Source organism: Notolepis coatsorum, assembly GCF_963971535.1.
Source record: "Notolepis coatsorum genome assembly, chromosome: 7".
NCBI lineage: Eukaryota > Metazoa > Chordata > Actinopteri > Aulopiformes > Paralepididae > Notolepis > Notolepis coatsorum.
Window position 1 is genome coordinate 2,067,835 of NC_140171.1, and position 20,516 is coordinate 2,088,350.

At 46.4% G+C, this 20,516-nt stretch overlaps 1 protein-coding gene across 1 annotated transcript in view; it reads right to left on the minus strand.

Moving 5' to 3' along the window:
- Positions 1-13,356: 13,356 nt before the first annotated feature.
- abcc10 (ATP-binding cassette, sub-family C (CFTR/MRP), member 10) overlaps positions 13,357-20,516 on the minus strand; it is a 93,612-nt gene continuing 86,452 nt past the window's right edge. Inside the window, 1 exon segment of the mRNA XM_084319444.1 lies at positions 13,357-14,940. Within this exon segment, the coding sequence (XP_084175570.1) occupies positions 14,799-14,940 (142 nt within the window). The 3' untranslated portion in view covers positions 13,357-14,798.

The window sequence follows — 20,516 nt, forward strand, 5'->3', positions numbered from 1 at the left end:
TCGATGTGCCGCCCCTGTCGACCGCACGCACGCGCACACACACACACACACACACACACACACACACACACACACACACACCACACACACACACACACACACACACCACACACACACACACACACACACACACACACACACACACAACACACACACACACACACACACACACACACACACACACACACACACACACACACACACACACACACACACACACACACACACACACACACACACACACACACACACACACACACACACACACACACACACACACACACACACACACACACACACACACACACACACACACACACACACACACACACACACACACACACACACACACACACACCACACACACACACACACACACACACACACACACACACACACACACACACACACACACACACACACACACACACACACACACACACACACACACACACACACACACACACACACACACACACACACACACACACACACACACACACACACACACACACACACACACACACACACACACACACACACACACACACACACACACACACACACACACACACACACACACACACCACACACACACACACACACACACACACACACACACACACCCGCACACCCACACATGACCAGGTAGCATGGCAGCCGAAACCTAGCCCATTCCTGTCAGGAGAGAGAGAGACACAGAGAGAGAGAGAGAGAGAGAGAGAGAGAGAGAGAGAGAGAGGAGAGAGAGAGAGAGAGAGAGAGAGAGAGAGAGAGAGAGAGAGAGGTGTGGGAAAGTGACGTCTATTACCATGACAAGGAAACTATGTGTCTTAGGGAGCGGTCTGTCTGTCTCTCTCTCTCTGTCTGTCTGTCTGTCTGTCTGTGTCGCTCTCTCTCTGTATATCTCTCTCTCTGTCTGTCTCTCTCTCTGTCTGTCTCTCTGTGTCGCTCTCTCTCTGTCTGTATTTCTCTGTCTCTGTCTGTCTCTCTCTGTCTGTATGTCTCTCTCTCTCTGTCTGTCTCTCTCTCTTGTATGTCTCTCTGTGTCTCTCTCTCTGTTTGTCTCTCTCTCTGTATGTCTCTCTCTCTCTCTGTCTGTCTCTCTCTCTGTATGTCTCTCTCTGTCTGTCTGTATTTCTCTCTCTCTGTCTGTCTCTCTCTGTCTGTATGTCTCTCTCTGTCTGTCTGTCTCTCTGTGTCGCTCTCTCTCTGTCTGTATTTCTCTCTCTCTGTCTGTCTCTCTCTGTCTGTATGTCTCTCTCTCTCTGTCTGTCTCTCTCTCTGTCTGTCTCTCTGTGTCTCTCTCTCTCTGTCTGTCTCTCTCTCTGTTTGTCTCTCTGTATTTCTCTCTCTCTGTCTGTCTCTCTCTGTCTGTATGTCTCTCTCTCTCTGTCTGTCTCTCTGTGTCGCTCTCTCTGTCTGTATGTCTCTCTCTCTGTCTGTCTCTCTCTCTGTCTGTCTGTCTCTCTGTGTCGCTCTCTCTCTGTCTGTATTTCTCTCTCTGTCTGTCTGTCTCTCTCTGTCTGTATGTCTCTCTCTCTCTCTCTGTCTCTCTCTCTGTCTGTCTCTCTGTGTCTCTCTCTCTGTCTGTCTCTCTCTCTGTCTGTCTCTCTCTCTGTATGTCTCTCTCTGTCTGTCTGTATTTCTCTCTCTGTCTGTCTCTCGCTGTCTGTATGTCTCTCTCTGTCTGTCTGTCTCTCTGTGTCGCTCTCTCTCTGTCTGTATGTCTCTCTCTCTGTCTGTCTCTCTCTCTGTCTGTCTCTCTGTCTGTCTCTCTCTCTGTCTGTCTCTCTCTCTGTATGTCTCTCTCTGTCTGTCTGTATTTCTCTCTCTGTCTGTCTCTCTCTGTCTGTATGTCTCTCTCTGTCTGTCTGTCTCTCTGTGTCGCTCTCTCTCTGTCTGTATGTCTCTCTCTCTGTCTGTCTCTCTCTCTGTCTGTCTGTCTCTCTGTGTCGCTCTCTCTCTGTCTGTATTTCTCTGTCGCTGTCTGTCTCTCTCTGTCTGTATGTCTCTCTCTCTCTGTCTGTCTGTCTCTCTCTCTGTCTGTCTGTCTCTCTGTGTCGCTCTCTCTCTGTCTGTATGTCTCTCTCTGTCTGTCTGTCTCTCTGTCTGTCTCTCTCTCTGTATGTCTCTCTCTCTCTGTCTGTCTCTCTCTCTCTGTCTGTCTCTCTCTCTGTCTGTATGTCTCTCTCTCTGTCTGTCTGTCTGTCTCTCTGTCTGTCTCTCTCTCTGTATGTCTCTCTCTCTCTGTCTGTCTCTCTCTCTCTGTCTGTCTCTCTCTCTGTCTGTATGTCTCTCTCTCTGTCTGTCTGTCTGTCATGCATCAACAGAGCCACGGTATTTATCATGACGCACTGGGAAGGACACCTGACTCACTGTGTGTGTGTGTGTGTGTGTGTGTGTGTGTGTGTGTGTGTGTGTGTGTGTGTGAGAGATGTGGGGCATAATGAAACAATACAGTGGACTCAATGCGTCCCATTCACAGAGTCCTTATTACATAACGTGTACCTGGACAGGTGTGGCGACGACAACTCCCTTAAAAATAAAAGCACCGATTTATTCTCTGAGTGGATCAGATTAACAAGCTGTCAAGACAAACCCACTGGTGAACAAAACACAGTCAAACAGGTTGTCGTCGAAAGGATCTCGAGCCAAGTGTGGTCAAATCTAGAGACAGATGAGCCACACAGATCCTGGTACTACAAGATACAGGGGCGGCTAGGTGGTGCAGTGGGCAAGGCGCTCACCACCAATGCAGGAGACGCTGGGTTCTAGCCCAGCTCTCCACATTGCTATCAGCTTGGCTGGTCGTTCATACTAATACAATGGACCTATCTCAAACCCTGACCTCTTTTCTTGATCCTCCAATCACAACTGTCGCTTACCTCGTCCGAGGTAAGCGACAGTTGTGATTGGAGGATCACACAGGTCACACAGGTCGGTTGGTGCAGTAGAATCAGGAAGCGACGCAGACCCCCGACGCTGAGAGATCGCGCTGTGCAGGTGAAAAGATGCGACGGCTGCCTCCTCGTGTACCGGAGGGGACACGTGATGTAAGGCTTGGTCCACATTGCAGCCGGCCAGTGGGAGGCATGGCCTAACAGCGTTCGAGACAGGAGAGGGTAGAATTGGACGATACGAAATTGGGATGGGAGAAAAATAGAAAATGGGAGAAAAAGTAGATAAAAAAAAAAAAGATACAACAAGATACAAGATTCCTTTTTTGCCACACAACCGGTTTGGTGGTATTCGTGATTGGTACAGAGTGTATTAAGCTCTACAGTAGATAAAACTGGAACATAGATACATCTAGGGACCTGGGGGTATGTATTTCCAGTTTCAGAAATATTGTCTGCTACTAGGCTTGAGTAAATTGTAATGAAGAAAAGGAGAATATAAATTATGATTTATTTTTGCATCTTTGACTGTGAATAACACCATGTTAAATCTGCGGGGTAAGATATTTCGCTCACTGAGCTCATTCACCACCTTATTGAGATCAAGTGTAAAAAAAATCTAAGCAAATGAATAAAGGGAAGATGATTAAACAGAAGGATTTGTAGATACAGTAATAAATGATAATCAATTTTAATTATGAATTCATATCAGGCCACGTGAGCGGATCGGCGCGGGCGAGAAATCCGCTCTTCGCTCTTTAAAGCTTGGTCCGCTCCGCTAATCGCTCATGTTGACCCCGCCCCCAAGTCGCTCTCCGCTCGCTCACCGCTCACCTTGAATCGAGCGCTCCCCGCTCCCCGCGCCACATCGCTCGGCAGATTTAAAAAAAAAAATTTAGCATGGTGTAAATTAGCTCAAACTACAACAGTCTACACCCCCTGGGCCCCTTAACAATTGTTTGTATTGAGCCGCATTGTAATTGTACCCATTCTGCAATGTTAAATAACGTTGTTTATCCATTCACTAGCTCTATTAACACTTTAACTGCCACACACGAGATATCTCGGGTTTATTTTTACGTGGTTGAAAGCCACTCACGAGATTTCTCGGAATTTTTTTTTTTTTAGCGATCTGAAATCATATTGCATCACGCGAGCCTACCCGAGTATACACGAGCTCCGCCGGAGAGCATATGTGGAAAAAAGCGCCCCCTATCGTTTTTTAGATGACATAAGGGATTTTGGAATGGACTCAATGAAAATGGATGGGGAAAAAAATCCGGTACTCCACATTTTCCAGTCCACTGATCCAGCCGGGGTTACCACAGTTCATTCTGGAGCGTCTGAGCCCCACTGATCATGGAGTTCTACTGTATCGCGTTGGATCCATACACTTATCGATTTCTTCGAATGGTGATCAGGAATTGGAATATACCAGTTGGATACCATCTGATGTCAGGTAAGGACTCTATGTTATCAGTGTTAGGATAATCAGACTAATTTTGATGAAGTTATAAGCTGTTTTGTGAAATGTCCTCTTTCGGTTTCACTGTAAAAGTCCGAGAGGAAATCAACGGGGCGATTATCCGTGCGCGGCCCGAATGTGCTTGCGTGCACGTATAATATTGATTATCTAGCGTTTATTTGAAAACGATTCATAAAAAGGCCGACGAATATCAACGTTGTGGAATATTCCAGTAAAAGACGATTTTCATAGAATGCTCCAGAATGGGCTGTTTTTTTATCTGAAAACGGGTGCTTTTCTAAATGATCTGAAACGGAAATGACGCGATAAAAAAACAATCTGCCTTGACAGCACTGACTGGAAAATAGTCTTTGATAATGCGATGGGCAGATTAGACACATAGCCATAATTTAAAACATAGATTAGGCGATATTAACGTTAACATTGGCGCCGATGGTGGCATTCAGGGGGTAAAAAGGAAAACCCGGCGTGGCGCTCAAAGTGTTAAGCGATGATAGCTAGCCTAGCCACAATGCTATGGTCGCTGCCATTAACGTTAGCATGTAAGCTAACGACAACAACAATGGCGTCAAAACTTTTTCTAACAGGATGTGAGTGACAAAGCCTGAACAGGATATCACAGGTTCACCCTTCTCATTGGTTGAAAATGGCCTTCATGTTTGTACATCGCCATCTGTTGCTTTGGCATTGTACTACATGTATATTACATCAGTGTTAAACCACTGTGAGCGGCCTGGAGTGGATTGGAGCGGAGGAGAACTCTCGCTCCGGACGTCGCGCCGACCCATTTTAAAACCCACTCCTCGATCACGTCAAAACCGCCCGCTCCGCTCCCCGCGCCGCTCACGTGCACCGATTCATATTTGACCTTGAACTTGACCTTATTATGGCCAAATCATACATCTATGGATAGGGAAAATGCTCCTCTTTCCAATGGCAGGGTTGAATCTGGATTTAGTCATTTCCTTGCGGTTTTACGATAAAAGAGATATAATTAGCATTTTTTCGATAAATCTTATAAAACATCGGTAAAAATGAAAATATACACTTTGACTACTGTTTTGATACGGTTGTGGTCTTTACTCTTGGCTACAAAAAAATAAATAAAAAAAACATTAACCTCTTAACACTTTGTGCGCCATTCACGTCGTAAAACGGGTTTCAAGTTCATGCGAATTCTGCCAGATCACGGCGTACGACGTTCTTTTGATCATATTTTCGACATGGTATTCATATTTCAGTCACGGAAGCTTGTCTGATGCTGTGTGAGCCGGCACAACTCTGCAACGCTTCAATACTGCCACCTGGTGGCTGATCGGCGAGTTGCCAAACCGGATATGCCCGTTGGAGCTCGGTCCGTCCCCTAAATCGGTCCGGCCACTCGTTTATCGTCGCGGGACTCAAGACACACACCGTGGATATGGATCGTTGCCATAACTCAATAATCTACATGATTTGGGCATGTATTAGTATTATACAAACCGGAAATGGATCGCCTCGATCCACATCACATAACTGGGATCTGTTTGCTCCAGTATCATCACCCAACGCTAAGAGGAGGATGCCATGAGTTTCAGCGTTTCTGTTTGTTGTTATCGATGCAAACTGCTCTGGTCTATATATCACCCATACTACATAAATCATTTAACAACGATCACGGAATTATAAACGACCCCCCCCCCCTCCGTTCACCCGCGCATGATCAGTCATAACGTTTAGGACCATGTACAGTTGAAATTTTTAATATAGCGTGGATCGGTATCAAACTGCATTTGATAATCTAATATATGCATTTATGCATATATCTCACGTTCTATGAAATACTGCAGAAAACGATAAAAACATATTTATACTCTAGACGGTATTTTCGTATGAATGAAAAAGTTAAACGTTCCTACATCCTGAACGATAGATAATCGATGTTGAATGGGCCATAGTAATGTCAATTTAGCAATACAATTTAAAAAGTTATAGCCCTGCAAAGAAGGTGAACATCTCCATAGACATCCTCCTCTTAGAGCTGTGGTGTTCCACAAGGAAGCATACTAGGACCGCTACTATTCCTAATTTATGCAAATGACATGTCGTCAGCTTGTGACTGCAACTTGTTCCTGTTTGCAGACGACTCAGCCCTGCTGGTCTCTGACAAGAACAATTTACAGGTTGAAAAAGCCCTCAGCTCGGAACTAGGCAAAATCTGCATATGGCTCGCCGACAGCAAACTATCATTACACATGGGCAAAACAGAGTCCATTCTCTTCGGTTCAAATAACAAACTCAGCAAGACCGACGGCTTCTCGGTTACAGTGGGTGACAATATTATCACAAGGAAAGATGAAATTACCTACCTGGGTTCCATCCTAGAGGCTAATCTTTCCTGTGACAAAATGGCATCCAATGTAATAAAAAAAGTCAACCAACGAACGCGATTCTTGTACCGGATCTCCTCTCTGGTAAACAAGAATACCCTGAAGACTCTAGCAGGAGCACTCATTCAAGGGTACTACGACTATGCTTGCACCTCATGGTACCAAAGCACATCAAAGGCACTAAAAAACAAATTACAAACATCTCAAAACAAGCTAGTCAGACTACTGCTTGACCTGACTCCTAGAACCCACCTCACCCCTGCCCACTTTGACAACCTAGGATGGCTTAGAGTAGACGACAGAGTACAGCAACTTGCAATGGGCCTGGTCTACAAGATACACTACGTGACCAAGGTACCCATGTACATGTCAAAATACTTCCCAAAGGTCAGTGAATACCACGATCACAACACCAGAGGGAGCTCCACAAATCATGTAAAACCCAGATTCGGCTCAAACAAGGGACTAAACACGTTTCGCAATTATGCCACATCAATGTGGAACGCCCTACCTAAAGCTGTAAAGGAATGTGAATCCCTACCCACTTTCAAAAACACTCTCAAAAAACACCTACGTGAGACTGCAATTCAAAACTGGCCCCTACAAATGTCCTAACCTAGTTATACAGTAAATGACCAAGTAAGGCTTTGTCAGTATTCCAATGTACAGTGTAAAATGTGTGTGTGTCCCCTACCCAACCCCCCCCCCCCCCCCCCCCCCCCCACCTCCAATGTACAGCCCTCACCCACCCACCCAACCTCCTCCAATGTACAGTTTCTACGCCAAATGTATATACACTCTTTTTCTGGACACTTTTGTATCACAAACAGTACTGTATTTGCAAATCTGATATGTCATAAATGTATAGATGTAGCAGTACTGTCTATCTGTATGTCATATATGTTATGATGAATTGAAAATGGGGGACCCTGATGTAAACAAGACGAAAGTCTTTCTCTGGTCTGCATCCCCTTAACAATTGTATGTATTGAGCTGTACTGTACTGTACCCATTCTGCAATCTGTTAATAAACTTTTCAATCAATCAATCAATCGACTTACAGTGCTGGCAGAGAGTGGTATAAGATGCTGAAACTCCGTGGCAGTTAATGTGTTAACATCCAAGGGCCCCCATGTGGACGATTCGCAATGCCACTTTGCCGACCTCTAGTGGCTCGGGTGTGCATTTCTTTTAATACAATATATAGATATAATTAAAGCCCTATTTGTTGCCTGTCAATTGCCCTTTCAGGTGACAAAATCCGTTCAGCGGTTCTCGAGTTACATGCCGATATGTGAGGCGTGCCCCAAAGTACGCAAAAGTACACATTACCACCCCCGACTCCCGGGGCTCTAGCTCCGTCAATCATTTGGCGATCTCGAAAATCTTTGCACAGGGTTGTAGCCAATGAGTTTCCAATGATACCCCAATATATGATAATTGGGGATCCAATACGGTCTCTATTGACGGATTTATGATACAAAAAAGCAAGCTTAACAGGTTAATATTGTAAATTGTATATTGCATAGTAGTGTATATAAGAACCAGTTTATCAGGAACCTAGCAAGTATATATTTTTTTTACCATGCATATCTTGTGTTTTATCTATAAAAAAATGTCTATGCCTATTTTATTCTATTTTATTATTGTATTTTGCACAATCAATGCGGGCATGACCACCCGCATTTCACTGTATGCCCTGGTGTGTATGTGACAAATAAACCTCTTGATTCTTGAACTGAGGCAGTAGGGGGTGGTAGCAGTAGCAGGTTTAATTTTCTTAGTATGTACATAAAATAACAGTCAATAAACAGATAATCACAGCCAAACAAATCATATAGAAAAGCTTTGAAGCCAATTTATTGTGGATCATCTCACACCTACATGTAATACAGTGTTACTGGTGTTGTTGTTGACCGATCGTGGAAAACAGTCCCTGAGACGTCATCTCACAGTATTTATACACGTATTACACTTCCTCACATCACATATACAGTATATAGCAGAGACACTATGGCTTCCAGTCCTTACATTATGACAACATTGCATGTATTGTAACGACAGCAATCAACCCATTCAAATCAATTCATTATTATTATCATTTATTTTTATTGGATTTGAACGTAGATAAACGTCCCTTCATGTCGGAAATCCTTCAGCGTGAAGGGACTTGATGTTGGACGCGGTGTCTTACGCCTCGTCTCCACTAGCCAGGGTTTAGCCGTGCTGTGGCCTTGTCTCCACTAGCCAGGGTTTAGCCGTGCTGTGGCCTTGTCTCCACTAGCCAGGGTTTAGCCGTGCCGTGGCCTCGTCTCCACTAGCCAGGGTTTAGCTGTGCTGTGGCCTTGTCTCCACTAGCCAGGGTTTAGCTGTGCTGTGGTCTTGTCTCCACTAGCCAGGGTTTAGCCGTGCTGTGGCCTCGTCTCCACTAGCCAGGGTTTATCCGTGCCGTGGCCTCGTCTCCACTAGCCAGGGTTTAGCCGTGCTGTGGCCTCGTCTCCACTAGCCAGGGTTTAGCCGTGCTGTGGCCTCGTCTCCACTAGCCAGGGTTTAGCCGTGCTGTGGCCTTGTCTCCACTAGCCAGGGTTTAGCCGTGCTGTGGCCTTGTCTCCACTAGCCAGGGTTTAGCCGTGCTGTGGCCTTGTCTCCACTAGCCAGGGTTTAGCCGTGCTGTGGCCTCGTCTCCACTAGCCAGGGTTTAGCCGTGCTGTGGCCTTGTCTCCACTAGCCAGGGTTTAGCCGTGCTGTGGCCTCGTCTCCACTAGCCAGGGTTTAGCCGTGCCGTGGCCTCGTCTCCACTAGCCAGGGTTTAACCGTGCTGTGGCCTTGTCTCCACTAGCCAGGGTTTAGCCGTGCCGTGGCCTCGTCTCCACTAGCCAGGGTTTAGCCGTGCTGTGGCCTCGTCTCCACTAGCCAGGGTTTAGCCGTTTGTAAAGTATTCAAGTCTTTCACGCAGAACAACGATAGATGGTGTGGTCGATTGTCTCCAAATGGACTTCCTACTGACCCATCTTGTCATATTATTGGTCACCAGAGCATATTACTACCATACCAGTGTTAAAGGTGCTATAGATAACATTCAGCCACTAGATGTCGCACTAGAGCACCAGCATGTCGTTTATCCAATCAGGTGCATTCCACGCGGGGGAAATGAGAAGTAAGGAGGGGATACATGCAACATGTAAACAACAACATTCATTTTGTTAAATGATAAATTAATTAATCAATACTTTTTTGGGGGGGGGAAAGCAATACTTTTAACTCTGCACCTTTCTAAAATCTCTGTGGGTGTATTATGTTTTTTAATGATTACTCTACATAGAAAATGTATCTATATCGCCTTTAACACTTTAATCGCCGAAACTCGTCATTGCCCGCCATGCTCATTCTGCCGAAGACGCCGTAACACGTCTTTGATATCAAAATCATATTTCTCCTCCGGGGACCTGAGATATACTGCTGAGCTCCACTCAACTCTCTAACGGTTCAAGAGCGCCATCTGGTGGCCGATCGGCAGATCGCCCAACAGGAAGTGACGCGCCAAACAGGAAGTGCTCACCCATATTTCGTCCGGGCACTCGCGATCGTTAGCAGGACTCCATCTCGACACACTGGATAATCAATCGCTCGCCCTAACTCAATAAACAACGTTATTTGGACGTATATAGTATTATACAACCTGGAAATGGTTCATCTAGATCAACATCCCATAATAGAAAACTGTCTACTCCAAGCTGATCGCCCAACGGCCCGAGGAGACTGGGGTAAGTTTCAGCGTTTATTATTACCGTGTTCGATATAAACTGCTCTGATGATCATATGACCCACACTAGATGAATGATATAACGTTGCCCACGGAATTATAAACGACCCCCCGCCCATCCGGTCAACATCAGATCATACGTAGTAACTTCTAGAAGTACCTCCAGTTGAAATTTTTTATCTGGCACCGATCGCTACCAAACTGTATTTGATCATCAATATAATGCATTTGGGGCTATAAATCAAGTTCTGGAGAAAGCTGCAGAAAACGATAAAAACATACTTATACTTTAGACCGTATTTTAGTATGAATATGTGAATGAAAAAGTATAATGTTGCTACACCCTGAACAATAGATATAGGACATTGAATGGGCCATAATAATGTCAATTTAGCAATAGAATTTAAAAAGTTATAGCCCTGCAAAGAAGGGCAACTTCTCCATAGACAAATAGAGCTGGCTAGGGATGGTAAATTATGAATTTAACCATGGCGATCAAAGTGTTAAATACTCTTTGATTTGATGATTGGCTGTCGGAGGACGTTACAGTCCGTAATTTTCTGGGAATTCAGCCCTTCAAATCACGTTGTCCGTTATTCCAATGACACAAATTCCCATGGCTTAAAAAAAGACCACGTGTTTTCTTCTTTGCTCCGTCTTTGTCCCCGTTTACAACAAAAGTGTCTCGAGTTTTAATAAGAGGCAAAATAAAATAAAGCAAGAAGTTAGAAACATTGATTAGAAACATAACCTACTTAAAAGTAGTCAAATAAAATGTGAACGCTCGGTCCACTAGGTTAGAAACCTAACCTGGTAATAAGGGTAGTATCGAAATAGAAAGTTGACACCTAGTTTAGAAACATAAAGGTAGTACAAAAACTCCTTCTACCACCTTAGGAGCCGAAAAGCTCATCCGCGCTTTTGTCTCCTCCAGGCTGGACTACTGCAACGCACTCCTCATCGGGATCCCTAGCAAGAACATCCAAAGGCTACAAAATGTATCCAAAAACAGCGCTGCCAGGATCCTGATGGGAGTGTGGAGATACCACCACATCACACCTATCCTCCAGCGCCCCAGGGACCAAACTCTGCACCGTGGGAGATCAGGCGTTTTGCTCCTCCGCTCCCAGACTGTGGATCGCTCTCCCCGACCGCCTGAGAGCACCACAGACTGTGGATGCTTTCAAGAAGGGCCTCAAAACTCATCTTTTTAATAAGAGCCTTCTGTTGATTTCTATCAAATGTTTTGCTCCACACATTTTATGTTCTTTGACCAGTTTTATTTATTCTACGTTTCTCTTACTCTGCTACTAGTTCTAGTGTCGTTTTGACTCCTGGCTAGCTTTAGTCTTTGCCTATTCTGTATTCCTTCTTCCTTTACTCTTGCTAGTTTTTATGTTCTTTTAATTGTAGCGCTTTGTGATTTGCTCCACAATTATAAAGCGCATTACAAATCAAATATATTTATTTATTTAATTGAATAGAACAGCTCGTAGAGCCACCTGATCACGCCGACCTGCTTCCATGTCATAAAGAGGTCAGCTGCCAAAACAGACCTGGGGTCAGTCGAGCGCGACCTGGCGCTGTGGGGGCGCTAGCAGGAGGGGAAGGACTCCAAAACACAGACCTGGGGTCAGCCGAGCGTGACCTGGCGCTGTGGGGGCGCTAGCAGGAGGGGAAGGACTCCAAAACACAGACCTGGGGTCAGCCGAGCGCGACCTGGCGCTGTGGGGGCGCTAGCAGGAGGGGAAGGACTCCAAAACACAGACCTGGGGTCAGCCGAGCGCGACTCCAACCCCGCAGCCGCCGGTTAGAGGAGAACTCCGCTTGACATACAGACATGATAGGGAGGTGTAACGGAACGTAGGCCAAGTGCGTCCACATTTTCATAGGATTCTATCACATTTTCATAACAATAGCACCCTGCGCCGTTTTCATTGAGGTTTCTTACAAATTAACGATGCTCTATCTTGTCCTTTATATGCCGATTATCGTTAGAATCTCAAATTGTACCATATGTCCCCCTTTAGACAACACATGTAACGCTACCAGCGCACTTCTGTTAAGATAATTAGTTGGCCATTCTCGGTCGCTATACCGAGGTCGCAGTAATAGTTTACCGCTGTTCAGATCACGTCGGAGAATATAGACACATCCCGGTGACCTGCGACCTGTCGCTAACGCTCTTGGGAAATGCAGTGTTGTAGTTCTCAACATTTTCAGCCTTTTAATTTTAAACCAATGCTGCCATCTACTGACGACAAAAAAGTGTCGTCTAATCGTCACCTTGAGAGCCACTTCCGTATACAGCGGCGCCCCAAACCCATTCTAGAGATTTCCACTTTTTGCTGGGAGTGGGGCGTGGCCGTATTTGGTCCCAGACAATAAGGCTATGGTTAGACTAGTGTATTCCTGGCGTTTTTTTATACGTTTTTGACGACGTTTGATGTCCTATCTACACAGAAATGCGTTTTTTGGCGTTTTTTTGTGGATACGGCTGAAACGCAAAATTGTGTTTGCGTTTGGAGATACGCAAAAAAAACGAATCGACAACAGCGTGTAGTCAGCACGCTAGCCGTTGTTGCGAAAACGCCCATGCGCAGTAGATACCATCGCATGCCCTTCCGGTGACAACAGTGTGTGTGTTTGGGACATAGCTCATTAGCTCCGTGTCCCAAATAGCTTCAGCTACCATGTGTTGTCAAGTTATTGTTATAAGGACATATGCAATATGTTAAATAAAGTTTACATCCATTCATTCTGCTAACATTACCGATTGCATGAGCAGCTGGCTAACGTGAGCTATCAGGATTCAGACCATGTTAGCTCAGAGCTCCTCTTTCAACTTAACAACCATTAAACAAAATGGCCCAGTCATCTATTCACCTTTGTTTAATACACACAGCGTTGTCTCTAATGTTATCTAACTACTGATAGCTCGCGATATCATCAGTTTTGGTGCTGGCTAAGTAGCGTGAGCTAACGTTAGCTTCTAGCCACAATGCTATATTGTTATAATGGCATACTCCATTGACGTTAGCATGCAGCTAACAATGCTACCGATCGTTTTTTAGACTAAACTATCCGCTCTTGGTGGTCACTTGTGTTGATGTTAGTTTTGTTTCATCAACAAATGACAGGCAGAACACACAGTGAATGTATCCGTTTTGTTTATTGCACTTTTATTAGGCTTTGCTGAAAAAGAATGGCTGCATTGAGTAAATAGGCAAGATGGTGGCGCGGCATAGGCGCCTGCCTTATTGACATTATTTTCTTTGCTGGAGCTTCCAGGAAGTGTATTGGCACATTCGTTCTGATTGGTTGAAATTGCCTTCATGTTTGCCACCTACTGCCACCTACTGCTTTGGCAGTGTACTACATCAGTGTGCTCGGGTGACAAAACGAAAAAAAAACGAAAGTGTGACTCGAGGCGCACGACGTCGCGGCGATACGCATATGAAAACAATACGAAGATGATACGAAAGGTGTAACCGCAGCCTAAGAGTGGCCGCATTTGGGCACCGTGACGTTAGCGGTTATATCATAATTGCTGTTTCCGGCCGGTCCACCATCTTGAAAACGCAACGTATTTCCCCCATTGCCCGTTTCTAAATCGTCTCGTTTAAAACAAATAAAGCATCAACATTTGCACGGCGTACCCTTCTGTGTGCGTATTCATCCACAATCTATGGCTCAACGTGAGAAAATATTCGCAATTAATCGTAAAGGAAAGAAATCGCCGCATTTTATTTCAACCAAAAAATGCTTTAAAAACAATAATGTTAGCGATAGAAGGGAACTCGTTTTGTGCAAAAATGGAAAGCGTTTCAATGTTCCATGAGGCAGAATTGTTACAATAGCCGATAATCCATTTTCCCAATGATTTACATTTACATCATTTACATGATTTACATTTATACAATGATAAATCCCCATACGGGTGGACCTCGCGGGCGCCGGTCCAAAGCGACGTCAGACTACACCTCCCTATGGAGTCTCTGATTACGACAGCGTATTGGTCATTAGAAGCTCCAATAACGGGCTTGTGACACGTTGATATCTCTTTGTGAAATGACTGATTTTACGCACATGTCGCACACCCATAGACAAGGTCCAGGTCATCGGCCACAAGGGTTCAAGAAGTAAAGTTAAGAAGTAACATATGATGACATTCAGCGCGGTCCTTCCATGGGAACGACGCCTCTGGCCACGATTCCCGCCGTCATTCCCGTCGGTATTCCCTAGAGTTCCCTCCTCTCGACGTCTCTCCCATGGCCCTGTCACTCTCCCATGGCTCCGCCCCCAACCAGCCTGCGGAAGACGGAGTCGTCCGATTGGAGCAGAGCGGCGGGCGTGTCGAACTCCACCACCTTCCCAGCATGCATCACCAGCACCCTGTCGGAGTCCATGATGGTGTTGATCCTGGTGGGAGGAGAGACACGAGAGAGGAGAGGAGAGACAGGAGAGAGGAGAGACAGGAGAGAGGAGAGGAGAGAGGAGAGACAGGAGAGGAGGAGAGGAGAGAGGAGAGAGGAGAGACAGGAGAGAGGAGAGGAGAGAGGAGAGACAGGAGAGAGGAGAGACAGGAGAGAGGAGAGGAGAGACAGGAGAGAGGAGAGACAGGAGAGAGGAGAGGAGAGACAGGAGAGAGGAGAGGAGAGAGGAGAGGAGAGGAGAGAGGAGAGACAGGAGAGAGGAGAGACAGGAGAGAGGAGAGACAGGAGAGAGGAGAGGAGAGAGGAGAGACAGGAGAGAGGAGAGACAGGAGAGGAGAGAGGAGAGACAGGAGAGGAGAGACAGGAGAGAGGAGAGGAGAGAGGAGAGACAGGAGAGAGGAGAGGAGAGGAGAGACAGGAGAGAGGAGAGACAGGAGAGACAGGAGAGAGGAGAGGAGAGAGGAGAGACAGGAGAGGAGAGAGGAGAGGAGAGGAGAGACAGGAGAGAGGAGAGGAGAGAGAGAGGAGAGAGGAGAGGAGAGAGGAGAGACAGGAGAGAGGAGAGGAGAGAGGAGAGACAGGAGAGCGTTTTGTTTGGTTGTTTTGTTTGTCTACTTGAGAAGTGTAGTCGAATCATTTCAATACTGACTGACTGACTGACTGACTGACTGACTGTCTGACTGACTGACTGACTGACTGACTGACTGACTGACTGACTGACTGACTGACTGGCTGACTGGTTGACTTATGGTTATGGTTAGTTTAAGGTAAAAATGTGGTTAGGGTTATAAATAATAATAATAATTAATTTAATTTATATAGCGCTTCTCAATGACCCGAAGTCGTTGACAGTAGTCGGGAGCAAAGTAAAAACAAAGAAACAAAAACAAAGAAACAAAACAAAAGGAACATGAGACCATGGGGGAAACAGGGGGAGGCAGCATGACAGCACAAAAAGACAGAGCGACAGGAGACAGACATCAATCAGGTTGGAGGGGAGGGGGGGGGGGGGGGGGGGGGGGTTGAAGGCAAGGGAGAACAGGTGGGTTTTGAGGCGAGCTTTGAAGGTGGAGAGTGTAGGGGAGTCTCTGATGGACTGAGGGAGGGAGTTCCAGAGTCGGGGTGTTATGGGTTATGGTTAGTTTAAGGTAAAAATGTGGTTAGGGTTATGGTTAGTTTAAGGTAACAGTGTGGTTAGGGTTATGGTTAGTTTAAGGTAACAGTGTGGTTAGGGTTATGGTTCGTTTAAGGTAACAGTGTGGTTAAGGTTATGGTTAGTTTAAGGCAGCGGTTCTCAAACTACGGGTTGCGACCCAAAGGTCGCGGGTAGGTGAGAAAATCAAGAGAAAAACCGACGAGCCCAACTCAGATCGTGTTTTCCACATGGCAGCTGTGTGAATTTGCCATGTCTCGCCCCTTCATCAATGGAGGCCGACACACAGTATTCCAATACACATCTCACTACATCCTGCGCATTTATAATCGCGGAGGCCACGTCTGGTCTTTTGTGAGTCAATTGATTGATTGATTGAAAACTTTATTAACAGATTGCAGAATGGGTACAATACAGTACGGCTCAATACACACAATTGTTAAGGGGATGCAGACCAGAGAAAGACTTTCGTCGTGTTTACATCAGGGTCCCCCATTTTCAATTCATAATGACATTTATGACATACACAACATACAGATATATCATGACATTTATGACATACATGACATACAGATATACAGTACTGTTACATTTGTGACATCCACGATACAGTACTGTTAACCAATTCAGTGCCAACCACGAGATTAGTCGGGTTAACTCGCCATGCGTTGAGTGCCAAGACCCGAGAAAACCAGAGAAAACTCGGGTTTTAATCGTTATTTCTTTTATTAGCAATATCCATTCATTTTTCATCCATCCAGCCTGACGTTATCATTGGGAATGGGTCTGAGCTCGAAAAGGGCAAATACCACCGCCTATCGTCTCCCGGATGGTATTGCACATCATTGTATTGCATTGGGTGGGACTGTGCATCAGAAAAAAAACTCCGGTCCCGGGGTTTCCCTTCTCGGGCAAGCAGTAGCTGTTACCACATTCACTGGGGAGGCTCGGAGCAGCGTCGATTATGTGTTTTGGTGCTATAACGTTGGATCAATAAAGGCGATCAACATTTGGAATGGCGATCAGGAATTGGATTCATCTTTTTGCAGAACATCTGATGTGAGGTAAGGACTCTATTTGACCAGTTTTGGGTTAATCAGATGTTTTCTTCTCCGCCATCGCAGCGTGTGTGTGTGTGTGTGTGTGTGTGTGTGTGTGTGTGCGTAACGTTAGCGCTGACCACGGCATGGATAATCGATTTTTCAGCCCGCCTCACCAGCGTGCATAAGTACACATATACTATCGATAATCTAGCGTTTATTTGAAAACTATTCATAAATCAGCCGAGAAATGACAACGTGTTTTGTGTATTCCACTAAAGAGCTATTATCGCGGAATTTCTCTGGAATTACTAGACATCTCCAAAACATATACCCCGTTTCGTACATGTTGACTGCAAGCAAGTCATTGATAAGCGACGGGTGTATCAGACCCAGCGCCATAATTTAAGATATAGTTTAAGCGTTAGCAAATTTCCCCGTCCTCCCATTGACTTCAGTGTTGGCACGCTAATATGGTCATAAGGGCGTGGCTCTGAATGAGTTAAACAGAGATCCTAACAGAAGTATACATACGAGGGGGAGGAGACTGTACATTGGGAGGGGGTGGGTGGGGTGCAAGGTGCAAGCATAGGGAGGGCGGGGTTTGGACATTTACGGGGGCCATTTTTCGAATTGCAGCCTCCCGCAGGTGCTCTTTTTTTCCGAGCGGTTTTGAAGGTGGGTAGGTGTATATCAGATGTTTGTGATCGGCACGGTCTCGTGACTAAAGCACTTCCGGGGGGGGGGGGGGGGGGGGGGGGGGGGGAGACTTTCCAGGCCAAGCATCGTATAAAGCTGATTTGATTAATTTAGGACAGGTATTGTAACCTGCACGCACGCAATGGATAGGTTTGTTGTCAGAAGCGGGGTGCCCGTTGGCCGTGTGTTCCAACCGCTGGCAAAAGAAAGGCAGAATCTAATAGTATTTACTCGGCTCGATGGCTTTTTGGAGGAACAGAATGTTGCAAACAATGATCTGAAGCCCATCATCTGTTGCCACATTGAACAATTTCGGAACTATTTTCCCGAAAGAGAGAGAGCAATTTGGACAACTGGATCCAAGATCCGTTCATCACGCAACAGGCCTCTCACGGTCTGAGCAGGAGGCGTAAATTGATCTTTTGTGTGACAAGCTACTGAAAGTCAAGTTCACTGGACCAGCTACCTGCCCCTCCCACCCACCCACCCACCCCCTCCTAATTTCACATTCAGATTCAGATTACTTTATTCACAGGCGGCTAAGTGGCGCAGTGGGCAAGGCGCTCGCCACCAACGCAGGAGACGCTGGGGTCGAGCCCAGCTCTCGCCGTTGCTTCCGGCTTGGCTGGTCGTTCATACTAACGCAATTGGCAAGTGTTAGGGGGTGGGAAAGCCGGTGGGTGGGGATCGGACGCTGTGGACAGCGACTCCTACAGGTCGGTTGGTGCGCCTGTACAGCAGAATCAGGAAGTATCGGGGGCAGCGTGAGCCTCCCACGCGTTACTCCTCGCCGCTGAGAGATCGCGCTGTTCAGGTGGAAAGATGCGACAGGCTGCCTCCTCGTGTACCGGAGGGGAGAGGTGATGCAAGGCTTGGTCCTCACTGCAGCCGACCAGTGGGAGGCATGGTCTAGCAGCGTTCGAGACAGGGGAGGGGAGAATTGGACGATACGAAATTGGGATGGGAGAAAAATAGAAAATGGGGAGAAAAAGTTGATAAAAAATGGAACGTGATTCGACATTGCAGTGCATGATTTCTTTCACAAATAGGAATAAACATAATAATAATAATAATAATAATAATAATAATAATAATAATAATAATAATAATAATAATAATAATAATAATAATAATAATAATAATAATAAATAAATAAGTGCAAAACAGGACAGAACAGTGAGAGTGAGACAACAATAAGACAGTAAAGTGCAGTGGTGGGGGACATGGATACAGTGCAGCACAAAGTTCAAGTCCAGAGGTCCAGCCCTAGCAGGTCTGTAGTCATTAAAGGGGAACTATTTTACTATTTCTTTCACTATTTGGGCACTTTTACACAATTCCTGTGAGTCTATGGAACACCTCTGTAATATATATATTTTTTTTATTCATTGTTTTGTATTTCTAATCAAGTCCTCAAAAACAGCATTTTTCTACCTCAAGATCTCGAGCTGTTTTGAGCCTGGGCTCCTAAACCACTGTGTGCAGCTCATCTTGTATCTCAACATTATCATGCAGCTGAGTCTCTCTGACATCACAAATCATCACATTTTCAAATGACTCAGTTCAGTGAGGGTGAATATTGTGAGAGGAGAATTGGAAGAATGCGCCAATATGAGAATTAGAGACATAGATCATATTAATATAAGTTCACATAGCTAGAAAACAATGCTAAACACTCAAAAAGGCCATTTATAAGATAGTTCCCCTTTAAGGCCTGTGACCTTGGCCTTCTTGGGGACAGGGGGGGGATGATGGTCGAGGCCTTAAAACACACGCTGGGACCCGACACGGCTCCAGTGAGGCGTTGAAGACGTTAGTGAACACTGGGGACAGCTGGTCGGCGCAGTGCTTCAGGGTGGCGGGTGAAATAGAGTCAGGACCGGCTGTCCTTCCGGGGGTTTTGACTCTTGAACAGGGCGGTTCACCTCTCTTTCTGTGACAGTTTTTGAGTCCTTTCCAGACGGAGGAGGAGTTCCCCTCGGAGAACTGCAGCTGCCGTTTCCCCCCGAGAAGCGCCGTTTCGCCTCCTTCACTGCTCTCTCGAATCTGTACGTCGTGGCCTCCTTAAAAAACTGGCCTTGTGCCCACCACCACCACGTCTGGCCTTCTCCTTCCCGACCCCTCAGCTGTCGCTCAGCTGGGCTGTAAAACCAGGGGCTCGTCGTCGTTGTAGACTGTCCTGGAGCGGGAGGGAGGGAGGGGGCACACGCCTCCTCACAGAAGCTGACAAATGACGTCACAGTCTCCGTGTACTCGTCCAGGTTGTTTTGCCGGCCTCTGGCCCCCGCCCGCTCCAGGAAGCCCTGGTCGCAGCCCGCCCGCTCCAGGAAGCCCTGGTCGCAGCCCCGCCCGCTCCAGGAAACCCTGGTCGCAGCCCGCACGCTCCAGGAAGCCCTGGTCGCAGCCCGCCCGCTCCAGGAAGCCCTGGTCGCAGCCCGCCCGCTCCAGGAAGCCCTGGTCGCAGCCCCGCCCGCTCCAGGAAGCCCTGGTCGCAGCCCGCACGCTCCAGGAAGCCCTGGTCGCAGCCCGCACGCTCCAGGAAACCCTGGTCGCAGCCCGCACGCTCCAGCCCGCACGCTGAGTTGCCGGACCACACTTTGAAGCGTCTTACTACTACAGGTTTACAGATTTTTTTTTATTTCTGCCTGTAGCAAGGGATCAAATGGATTA